This window comes from Arachis hypogaea, chromosome 3 (assembly GCF_003086295.3).
Source record: "Arachis hypogaea cultivar Tifrunner chromosome 3, arahy.Tifrunner.gnm2.J5K5, whole genome shotgun sequence".
Lineage (NCBI taxonomy): Eukaryota > Viridiplantae > Streptophyta > Magnoliopsida > Fabales > Fabaceae > Arachis > Arachis hypogaea.
In genome coordinates this window covers 11,749,843-11,760,928 of record NC_092038.1, presented here as the reverse complement: position 1 = coordinate 11,760,928, position 11,086 = coordinate 11,749,843, and the positions used below count along the sequence as shown (strand labels likewise).

The 11,086-nt window shown below is 37.7% G+C and overlaps 2 protein-coding genes across 2 annotated transcripts; one reads left to right on the top strand and one right to left on the bottom strand.

Annotated features, from left to right (window-relative positions):
* The first annotated feature begins 339 nt into the window (after window positions 1-339).
* Window positions 340-4,826, top strand: LOC112789509 (uncharacterized). The gene is made up of 11 exons (XM_025831436.3): window positions 340-679; window positions 757-795; window positions 869-960; window positions 1,058-1,307; window positions 1,400-1,519; window positions 1,609-1,684; window positions 1,839-2,047; window positions 2,112-2,220; window positions 2,851-2,943; window positions 3,550-3,710; window positions 4,127-4,826. Exons 1-11 carry the CDS (start codon window positions 506-508, stop codon window positions 4,673-4,675), a joined length of 1,872 nt encoding a protein of 623 aa, XP_025687221.1. The 5' UTR covers window positions 340-505; the 3' UTR covers window positions 4,676-4,826.
* Window positions 4,827-4,949: 123 nt separating this feature from the next.
* On the bottom strand, window positions 4,950-8,604 carry LOC112789508 (multiple C2 domain and transmembrane region protein 6). Its single transcript, XM_025831435.3, has one exon. It carries the CDS (start codon window positions 8,241-8,243, stop codon window positions 5,190-5,192), a length of 3,054 nt encoding a protein of 1,017 aa, XP_025687220.1. The 5' UTR covers window positions 8,244-8,604; the 3' UTR covers window positions 4,950-5,189.
* Between the last annotated feature and the right edge of the window lie 2,482 nt (window positions 8,605-11,086).

Here is an 11,086-nt window from a genome sequence, read left to right as displayed (position 1 = left end):
AATAAAAACTCAAACTATTTTAACGGTGATATACTCAAATATTTTTGTATTTTTCTGTGATGTTTTTTATTTGTTATATACCCAAATGGTTTTTTTAATAAAATTTATATAAAAGTACAAACATATTATAGCATCTTTTAAATTTGAGTATTTTAATTTTTTAAATTTTTTGAAAAAATATTGGGACAAAATATATTTTTTTCTTCTAAAATTTAATCAAGCTGTGCGCTTCTGAATATTAAATATATCATTTTTAAAAATAAATTTACTATTAAAAATAAAAAAAATTATAATATTTGAAAAGGTTTTTTAAAAAACTATTTTTATTAAAAATGCATAATCACAATTTAAAAAAAAAAAAAGAATGATTGAACATGTAACCTTAATTTAAGTTTATACCAGTTTCTAGGGCTGGAACGGGGGAAGTGGAGGTGCAGCATAAGGCATGATAAGAATAGAGTTGTGAGGACCGAAGAAGAGAGGGAAAAGCAGTTGATCGAAGGAAATGGAAGACATTGAAGATTTGCTCATTGGAACCGCAACCGGAACTCCACCGGGATTCCGGTTGCCGCTGGCTGCTTCTGTTGCAACAAAGACCAACTCCAATAGAAGGAATCCGAATCAGAAGCAAAGGACGCAACTCGCTACTGCAACTCCGTCTCCAATCCCTGGCACTCAGGTAGCTCACTTCTTCCCTCTTTTCTTTGATTTGGCTTGGTTTCTGTAACTAACTGCCGTTGCAACTTGCTTCCTCAGACTATCTACATCAAGACCTTCGGATGCTCCCACAACCAGGCATCTCTCTCTCTCTTTCTCTCTGCTTTATCAGTGATATGAATTACTTACTAATTGGTGCGTGTTTGCACAGAGCGACAGTGAATACATGGCTGGTCAGCTATCTGCTTTTGGCTATTCCTTCTCTGATAATCCCGATCAAGCAGATCTCTGGCTCATCAACACGTGCGTCTTTCCCTCCTCTCTATGCATTGCCTTTGCTATTATTATGCAAATAACATCAGTTCATGGTTAAATAAATATTTATTAATTCCGGAAGCAGTTGTACGGTAAAGTCTCCAAGCCAATCTGCTATGGATACCATTATAGCCAAAGGAAAATCTTCAAACAAGCCGCTTGTTGTTGCGGGATGTGTCCCTCAGGGAAGTCGAGGCTTGAAAGAGCTTGAGGGGATCAGCATTGTCGGGGTCCAGCAAATTGATCGCGTCGTTGAAGTTGTGGAGGAGACCTTAAAAGGTCATGAAGTCAGGCTCTTGACCCGCAAGACTTTGCCAGCACTTGACCTCCCTAAGGTCTCCTTCCAATTCCAACTTCGTTTATTTATTTTTATAATAATGCCTCTTTACTTTGCATCAAAGTTTATTCACTTTATTTTTTATAACAGGTTAGAAAGAACAAGTTTGTTGAGATTCTTCCTATTAATGTTGGTTGTTTAGGTGCTTGCACTTATTGCAAGACAAAGCATGCTCGGGGTCACCTAGGTAGTTACACTATAGACAGCCTTGTAAGTACTATTAACTGAATTATGTTATGCTTCAGTTTTGAAAATATCTTGGGATTCTTATGCATAATTGTACTACTAAACTAATGCAGGTAGGGCGTGTAAAATCCGTCATAGCTGATGGAGTTCGAGAGATCTGGTTGAGCAGTGAAGACACTGGAGCATATGGTAATTTCTAAAAACTGGGAGATGTTTGCTGAACTGATAATATGAAATTTGTATTTTAACTGATGGATACACCTCAGGCCAAACTTGTTCACGATAGACTGTTATTGAGGTTGGGCTTTATAGCAACGGTTTCTTAGGTCATGATGTTTTACAGGTCGTGACATCGGTGTCAATCTTCCAACTTTATTGAATGCTTTAGTAGCAGAACTCCCACCTGACGCAAGCACAATGTTACGTATTGGAATGACCAATCCACCCTTTATCCTTGAGCACTTGAAAGAGATAGCAGAAACTTTGCGGCATCCATGTGTGTACTCATTTTTGCATGTACCAGTTCAGTCTGGAAGTGATGCTGTTCTGACGGTAAGTCATCAAAATTGTTGCAACAATATGTTAGACAATTTATTGACTACACTAAATGTCTCAGGCAATGAATCGAGAATATACTGTGGGTGAGTTCAGGACTGTTGTAGATACCTTAATGGAGTTGGTGCCAGGGATGCAGATTGCCACTGACATAATATGTGGATTTCCTGGTTAGTGGATGGTCTCTGTTACATGTTCTATTATACACTTAACCTCACCTGGATAATTTTATTCGTGGTAAAATTTGGAGTAAATAACTTACAAGTTGTGAATGATTTTCTTTGAAAAGATGTGACATGGAAGTTGTACTACTAAGATTCTTGTTCACTACTTTAATCACAAAACCCACAACAAGTCTTTGCCAACTAGATGGGATCAGCTAAATAGATCAATGCTGTTGTGGCATATTGTAGAATACACTTGAGATTCTTGTACATTGATTTATTCATGAAGTTATTGATAGAACATTATAGTTAGATCTGATTTCTCCATGGGAAATTATGAAATGATGTCCTAATCTCAAAACTTATAGTGCAAATGATTGAAATGATTTGCCAATTCTTTTTACTAATATAGGCTATATTATTGTTATGAAAGGGGAACCTTAAGTGCATGGGTCTAAAACAAAAATGCTATCTGTATACCAAAATCAGCCACTATATTTGTATATAAATACATGTATAGTTTAACTCATTTTTAATGTGTATTTTGTATTCCAATGTGTGTTCTACTCTGGTGGCTGATTTTGGTATATACTTAACATAGTTGATCTAAAATATAACCCCTTGGGATTTTTTCAGGTGAAACTGATGAAGATTTTGAACAAACTGTTAACCTTGTTAAAGAGTACAAATTCTCTCAAGTTCATATTTCACAATTTTATCCTCGACCAGGTATGTCATTTGGCATATTTATATGCCGCTTTATGATATGCACTTAAGTTAATAGGCCCATTTGTCTGGCATATTTCACACTTTCACACCCATTATAAAGGGCAACACAATGTCACATTGCCCTCATCCTTTTTGGAATGTTACTAAGAAATGGTTACTTGAACTACTGGTTTTTTATTTCCAAAGAATGCTGTCATATTCATATTTTTCTTTTGGTGAATTGTTATGAGCAAACAAAGAAAATGCAGAGATGGATGCTTATAAGCAATACAAAAATCGTGGTCTGTTTATTTCTGTTGGTGAATTGTATATTAGGTGGTTCTTTTTGTTCACTTATGACAAGTTATCATAAGCAACAAACCCTGGCATGTACCCCGAGGCAAACTTATATATAAACATAAAAATTATTGGGAGGGGTTGGGGCTGTTGGAAATTTCATTTACCAATCTGAAGTTGGGTAGTTAGAAAATTAGCTCATCCAGGTTACCTTCCACCCAAAAGCCTGATGATATTAATAATGGATAGTGCTTGTGACTGGGAATCTCCTAATTTCATTTTCTGTTTTCCCCCCTTACCCGTGCCTAATGGTAATAATAAAATAAATAGGGACCCCGGCTGCAAGGATGAAAAAGGTTCCAAGTAATGTGGTGAAGAGTAGAAGCCGTGAACTTACAAATGTCTTTGAAGCCTTCACACCATATACCGGGATGGAAGGCAAAGTGGAGAGAATTTGGATTTCTGACATTGCATCAGATGGAGTTCACTTGGTAAGGCAATGCAAATGATCTTGAATCACGCTTTGATATTTGTTGCCTTTTTTCCCGCATTGAAGTATGCCATTTGTTGCAATCAATTCTAATAGGTATAAGTATGTATGGCTTAAAACCCTTTGATATCTGGCATTATGATGCTTTGTCCCAATGAACCCTCAAAGTACCAAAACAAAGAAGTCCAGGGAGAAGTTCTGTTTCTTTTCTTCTTTTTATCTCATTTCACTTATCAAGATAACATTGAAAAACACAGTGGTCAACGGGAGGAAGAAACATCTGGTTATTCTAGCAAAATTACAATGGTTAAATCTGAGTTCTTTGTAGCTGTGAACTGACTCCTTATGTTGTGCTTGTAACTTGTATAAATCATTTATTTATATTTATGTAGATTAATTTATTCTTGAATGCCCTAGGTTGGTCATACGAAGGGATATATACAAGTTCTTGTAATTGCTCCAGACCATATGCTAGGTACTTCAGCTATTGTTAAGATAACATCCTGTGGAAGGTGGTCAGTTTTTGGGGAAGTAATCGACACGCTCAACCTCAACCAAGTGAGGACTAATAAAGCTTCAAGCAAGGAGACTCCTAATCAAGATGCGCCTTCTCTATGCTGTAGCCCAGCCAGTGTTGGATCCTCCTTGCAAGAACCAGAATCTTGTGCTTGTGGAAACGATAGCTGCTGTGCTAAGAGTACTCACGCGAATAGTGATAACACGAGTAGCGATGTAGTGCCACAAAATCAGAACGGTAGAAATTTCATTGGGTGGGTACTGAGGAAGCGGAAGTATTTGCTCCACAAAAAGTTTGACAGCAGTGAGTTAGGTTCTGTTAAAAAGGAACATGGAAGCTCGAGGAAGTGGGACTTTATTGATAAGGCTCTTTTGGGTGGAATATCGTTTAGCATCTTCATTATTGCTGTAGTAGTAGTTGCCCTTAGTTTTAGGATATGGTCCCAATAAAATTAGTGTTAATTCCCCCTTAATTGAATGTTATTCCAAAATTTTGACTTAAATTGGTCATAGCCTTTTGTATCTGCGGTTCTGCACATGTATGATGTATTCTTCTTTCTTTCAATTTTGCTGCAGTTTTATGATGTGATTCATAGAAAAATCGTTAGTGAGCATCTCTCGAATATGACTTGACTATGCTTATTTTAACTAATTGATACAGCGATACACCATCCTTTTTGTGCAGCTGGCAAAAATAGTAACAGGTACGGCATGCCATAAGCAATTACGCATGGGAGAAAAGTTTTATTTGCATTGCTGAAACTAACAGTTTCGAATATACAACATAAACATAATGAAATGGTTATTCTGCTACCAAAACGGATTGGGGCAGAGCGCATCGGCTTCTTCCCCTTGTTTCCTTTGCTGTTTATTCATATTCATAAAGATATATATAAATATATTTGTGCATAATAATTCAATAATCCCCCATCAAAAGGGGGTAAAAAAGAAATGGAACAGAAAATCAGTATAGCATCATATCTGATTTGGAAGGTAGTCTCTTGAAGAAATTAACAGGAACGGATGGCATCTTGCTCCTAAAGCGTGGATGGCGCAGCATGTAGAGGCCAACAAGAATTGCCACCACTTGGAATGGAGTTACGTAGATGAAAACAGCCCAGATTAGGGAGAAGATTATGAAGATAGCGGTTGCCCTCGAGTCTCGCCAGCTCAAGATTGCCTGCGCTCTTTCCCCCTGAGTGGCCAAATCTCCAACCACAGTCTGCACTCTCCCCGCCACACTCCGCAGCCTGTCATACCTCATTCTCACAATATCTGCAGGCTTTGAGGTTGGGAATGTGTCGAACTCCTCGTCTAGTTCGTCTGGGTGGGCAGTCTCCGCCTGCGAAAGCCTTGCATCCATGTGGGGAGGATGCCTTGGCCTGAACCGGTAATTCCAAATCCCAATCACAAATAGGTAGAGAAATATGGTTGGCAATATCAACTCTGGGTAGCAAACCAGGATCAAGAACAATACATGCACAAGGCAAGTTGTCACTGGGTTTCTCCAAGTGCAGATATCATCAAGCCATTTACACACGGCGGTAACACCCGAGAGGAGTGACATTATGCGGAAAAAATTTGCTTTACTTCTCCTGAGACTCCACATATGGTAATCCACGTCGAGCATGTACTCGACTGCTTCCCGTCTGAGCGGTGGCTCCGCTCTGCTAAGCCGTGCCGCCACAATCTGCATGGCCTGGTGGCGGAGCCAATCAATGTGCCTAACAGGTATCGGTTGGACATAATGCATTTTAGGAAGTAAAGGCCTTCCATATTGGGCTACCATGTTAACCCATGCTGTGCAGGTGAACCTAACTGCCAAGTGAAGCTCTCCATTCTTCTTCAGGCCATTAGGTTGCAGAACCAGCAGAGGGTAATAGTGTGTGTAGACTCTATCAGTTTCTAAGGTTGATAACCGGATTCTTACCTTCCCAATCCTCTGGTCTCTGGCGTCGCCACCACCATTAATATGCCAATTGTCAAAAACCCCTACTGTGATCACAGTGCAGGGATCATATACTTCCCATGTATACTGCTCATTCCATCGAGGGGATAGAGTATCGAGCAGCGTTCTGGTTCGAACCCATTTGTTGCCATACTTAGCCACGCAATAAGCGTCAGTAGTCCTACCCTCCTTGGCCTTCATAGGATGCAAATTCCGGGCACTCAGTATTCCAAGTTCAAGAATTCCAATGTTCTTCTTCCTTAAATGCTTAGAGGATGGCTGAAGGTCGCTGCTGAAAGGTGTGGACTCATCAAGCACATGGTAACCGGCCTCAAGGCACATCCGGAGATGAATCTTGCTGGAAAACTTCTCCTTCTTCTTCTCAGTCTCTTCCTCACCAACAAGAGAAGGCCTATGCAGATTGTGCCAGCGGGAATCCGGGAGCTTGCTAGTCTCGTTCCGAGGCGGAACACTCCTCACTGATATAATCTCCCTACCCAATATTTCCATACTGTTTGGACCTACCCTGTCTTCAACCGTGACAATGATGAAATCCTCAAAAGGCTCTGCTGCCACAAACATAAGCTCATCATTCCAAATTGGGTTAATCCCTCTTGGACCAGTCCTTGTGGCTCTCATCTGATTCCCAAGTTGTACCCTCACAACAGCCTCCGGAGCTCTTCCTTTATCATGAGGCACAAGATCCTGAGCCTCAATTACTTGAAGTCTAAGGTAGTAAAGCTTGGGCGAGAAGTAAACCTTGGAACGCGTGTTGGCAAGGTTCGAGTGGCTTACATTGTGAGCATCAGAGTGCCAGGCCTCCGGAAAAGACTCATCAGCCTGAGTTCCCATCCAAACCGCGAGCATGATCTCGCCATTGTTCACTTTATACCCTTTCTTGTCTTCCAATCTGTACCACTGAGGAGCAAGCGGGCTATCCGGTGGCACCCGAAGAGGAACCTCGGTCAGATCAAACAAAACTCTACCAACAAAATCATCCTTTGCAATATCCTTATCCTTCACAGTCACTTCCAACAAGTTTGATTGCAGTCTTTCCTTGGAGAACGCAAAAATCTGCTTCCAAACAGGGTGCTGGTTCTTCTCCAAATGCTTTGTAACACCTTTGTAGTTTCCAAGCTTGACTTCTACATAAGGATCAAGGCTTCCGGTGATATCCATCACAGGAAGATCTCTCGCCTTAACCACATTGACATACAAATAATGCATCGGTTCCACCAGATCATAGGTGGTTGATATTTTATCACCTACTTTGTACCGCAATCGCGCTGCCAGAGGAGGACTTGTTTCCACCAAGGAATATTCCGGGTTCTGCTTTGGGATCTGCATCAGCATCACGTTCGGTGGACCTGATTTTGCAAAGTCCGCCCTCACCGCCACTCCTGGTGACGGCTGAGGAGGAGGAGCCGGAGCCGGAGCAGCTGTAGGTGTAGGTTTCTCAGCTCCTATGGAGTGAAAAGTCCTCACTTCCTTCTCTTTTTTCTTCTTACTGTTCTTCTTCTTGTCGGCATCACCCGCCATAATTTCCTCGTCCAGTGTATTGGTGTTTATTTCCTGCAACGGAGTCCCTTCATCTGCTTCAGCTTCAAAACCACCACCTCCGTGTTGTTGCGGTTGCGGTTGCGGTTGCGGGGCAGGTGGAGGAGGAGGAGAGGGATCATGAATTGCATAAATTCTAAGAGCGATCTCTCCTTTGATATTGGAGAAGATGCCGCGCTTGTCGAGCGGGTAGCGCTGTACGCCGGCCTCAGACTCCGATAACGGAACAGTGTCGCCGGAAATTCTCACCCTTCCGAGGAACTTCTTGTGGTGGCCGGCTTTCTGATCATTGTAAACGACGGCTTCAATGGTCTTGTTAGGGAGATCTCTTGGATCATTGATATTGAAGAGAAGCTTCTCATTCCATTGAGGATTGAGGTCCTTGTGCTTGGTTTGAGTTTTCTGGTGTTGGTCATCAAAGGATATTTCCACAAAAGGGCTTGCTGAGCCTTCTCCATCTTTGGGCTTAAGGTCACTGGCATCAAGTACTTCCACCACCAGCTTCTCCATCATGTGCGTTTATTATTATGATTATGATATGATAGCAGCAAAGTAGTTGTAATGATAATAATTAACAATGAATTAAAGGAGCTTCTTTTTGAAGCTCAAATGGCTGATGGAAAAGAGTGAAGACTCAATTACGGTGTCCCATAAAGAAAGAAAGGTAAGGGATGATGATGAGCAGGAGTAGACAGGAGTGGGAGTAGGCGGTGGTGGTGGTGAGATGCTTGTTTGGAGTAAGAAAATAGAAACATTTGTTGGAGAGAAAGAGAAAGAGAAAAGGAGAGAGAGAGGATATGCACATAACATACTGTTTGGTGGGTGAGTTGTGAGGTGGCCCCTTTGATTCATTCATATGGCTTTGCTTTCATAGGGAGATAGAGATATTCTAGTGGGTGCTACTCTCTTTTTGCATAGTTGTGGTGGCCCTTACACACACACAGGTTAAAAAAAAAAAAGAGGAGGGGACAAAGTTACATACACTAATTTACTGTTTTACTTACTAATCACTAATTCATTCTTTAATTATTTCATTAAAACTCATTTTTATTAAAATTTAATTTTGATGGATTTATAACATAAAAAAATTATATGCGATTATTCAACAAATAATAAAGTTTTTATTATAAAATAAAATTTTATATATAATTGTTTTTTTATGAAATTAATAATTAAAATCGTTAAATAATTTAATATATTTAATTAAATTATTATATAATAATTTTTAATTATCATTTTATAGGGAGGTAACTGCTTGTCACTTTATTATAACAATTAATGTTCTTACTTATTTTTTGTTATTGAGGGTGTTTTACTGTTTATAGATTTAATTGTGGATTAAGTGGTTGTTTGTTTTCAATTATGGTGATGTGGGGTTGAAGTTAGGGATAATGTTTAGTTGGATGAAACATAAAAAATAATAAATTGCTGAGTAGTGGCGGGCCAGATGGGGACTACGAAAACAATACATGCACTGTTTATTTTATTTGTTTAATTAATAAATATAAAATTGTGAAAGTAAAAAGCAGATTTCACTTTTGATATAGGATCTCTCCCTTTCAAAGGAATTAAAGCAATTCCATTTTTTTTTAAACTGATCTAATCTCACCATACACCATAGTCATTTGTCACCAACACGACATTTTAGCTTTTGCTAAATAATAATATCAGAAACTCTAGGAGTTAGCCATTTTTAATAATTTTAATTATTATTTATTCAATATAAATATCAAATTATTTTTAAAAAATAAATTTTATTACTTTATATATAAATTTTAATAAATATAAATATAAATTATATATTTTTAATGTATAAATATTTATAATATAAATATAAATTATTATTAATTTAAAATAATAATATTTGTTAATTACGTAAAATTTTAAAATAAATAAATGAATAAAATTTAATAATATTAAATAGACAAAAAATAGTTAAAATTTATTTTATTTAATATTTATTAATTATCGTAATAATTAATAAATATTAAATAAAATAAATTATGAGTATTTTTAATTAATTTTTTTAATTACCGAAAATTTTTGACATAATTAATATTGCCGTTTATTTAGATTTTTATCTTCCAAATTGATGATAAATGTTAACATATAAAAACAAAGTATGACGAGAAATAGAAATTGGGGGAAGATTGAGTTGAATTAGAGTCAAAGTCTGATAAGTCATCTGTGTTCTGCGGGGTTTGCGTGCAGCTAAACTTCAATTCTTCGTTGGCTTTGTTGTAGTTGGAAATGGACCCAATCTCGGTTTTCTACTATTCAACTTGGAAAGGTTCTTGTCGGTTTCGCATTTACGGCCTCTGCTTCCCTCATTTTTCTTCCCAAACTTCAGTACTTCTTCTTCTCTTCCCTCACATGTCACTTTGGATCGGTTTAAAAAAGATTCCTGTTTGCCCAATTTTTTATTTCTTCAATTTATTTTTCTCCCTTTGTAAGTATCTTCTGTCTAGTTAAAAATAAGTATATGCGGTTTCTTTTATAATACACAAAAAACTATTAACAGCAACCGCCAACAATATATATCCTATAATATGAGAAAGTATCAACAAAACTACAAGAAGAACAGTATATTATTATGTTATAAAACTACTTTTTAATTGTCTTATTTATTAAAAGAAAAAGTCTAGAGGCCAGTAATTTTATTATATTTTGGCCAGCATATAACCAGTAGAAAAAGGTGAGCCATTAGATAAAATCTTACACTTATCTCACACCATCAAATCATTATTGATGACTAGTTGATGGCTACCAATTACAAATGTTGTTGGCCTCCTAATATTGCTCTTATTAAAATAATTGTTACGAACACATTCGGCAATACCTTATTGGAAAGAAAATTGTTTAGTGAACTATTAAAGTGGTAAGTAAAGGGCTAAAGGCATACTATAATTTTACAAAGAACTCAAATTTTATTCATAAAAGAGAATACTAATTTAGAGGATATACTATTAAAAATTGGACTACTTTACCCTCATGTCAAAATAAAATAAAATAAAGAGTGTGAGCAGTTTTCTTCATAGCTAAGGTAGGTTTGCACGTACATGTCCAATCCAAAGGAAAGGTAGCAATGAACATTCTGTTGCTTCTCTATGTGCCTTCATGTCTTTCTACTTTCTTTCTCCCATTCCCTTAGATTGTTTGTTGCAATGCGTTACTACTTATTAGGAAATTGTATTTGAATTACTAAGATATTCCAAATCGGGCATGGTGACCTTTCGAGCCCAGTGAAAATGGAACTATCCTGACACATGCAATATATGCCATGTGATATTGCGGCATTCACTCTGTGGCTACCAATATATACACAAAGCTTTTTTCTAAAAAAAAAAAAAACTTTT

Excerpts from the sequence above, each read along its gene's own strand:
- LOC112789509 (XM_025831436.3), top strand. The coding sequence starts at position 506 with ATGGAAGACATTGAAGATTTGCTCATTGGAACCGCAACCGGAACTCCA. Across the intron at positions 2,048-2,111 it reads GAAGTGATGCTGTTCTGACG|GCAATGAATCGAGAATATAC; the intron begins GTAAGTCATCAA and ends TAAATGTCTCAG. Across the intron at positions 3,711-4,126 it reads CATCAGATGGAGTTCACTTG|GTTGGTCATACGAAGGGATA; the intron begins GTAAGGCAATGC and ends TGAATGCCCTAG.
- LOC112789508 (XM_025831435.3), bottom strand. The coding sequence starts at position 8,243 with ATGATGGAGAAGCTGGTGGTGGAAGTACTTGATGCCAGTGACCTTAAG.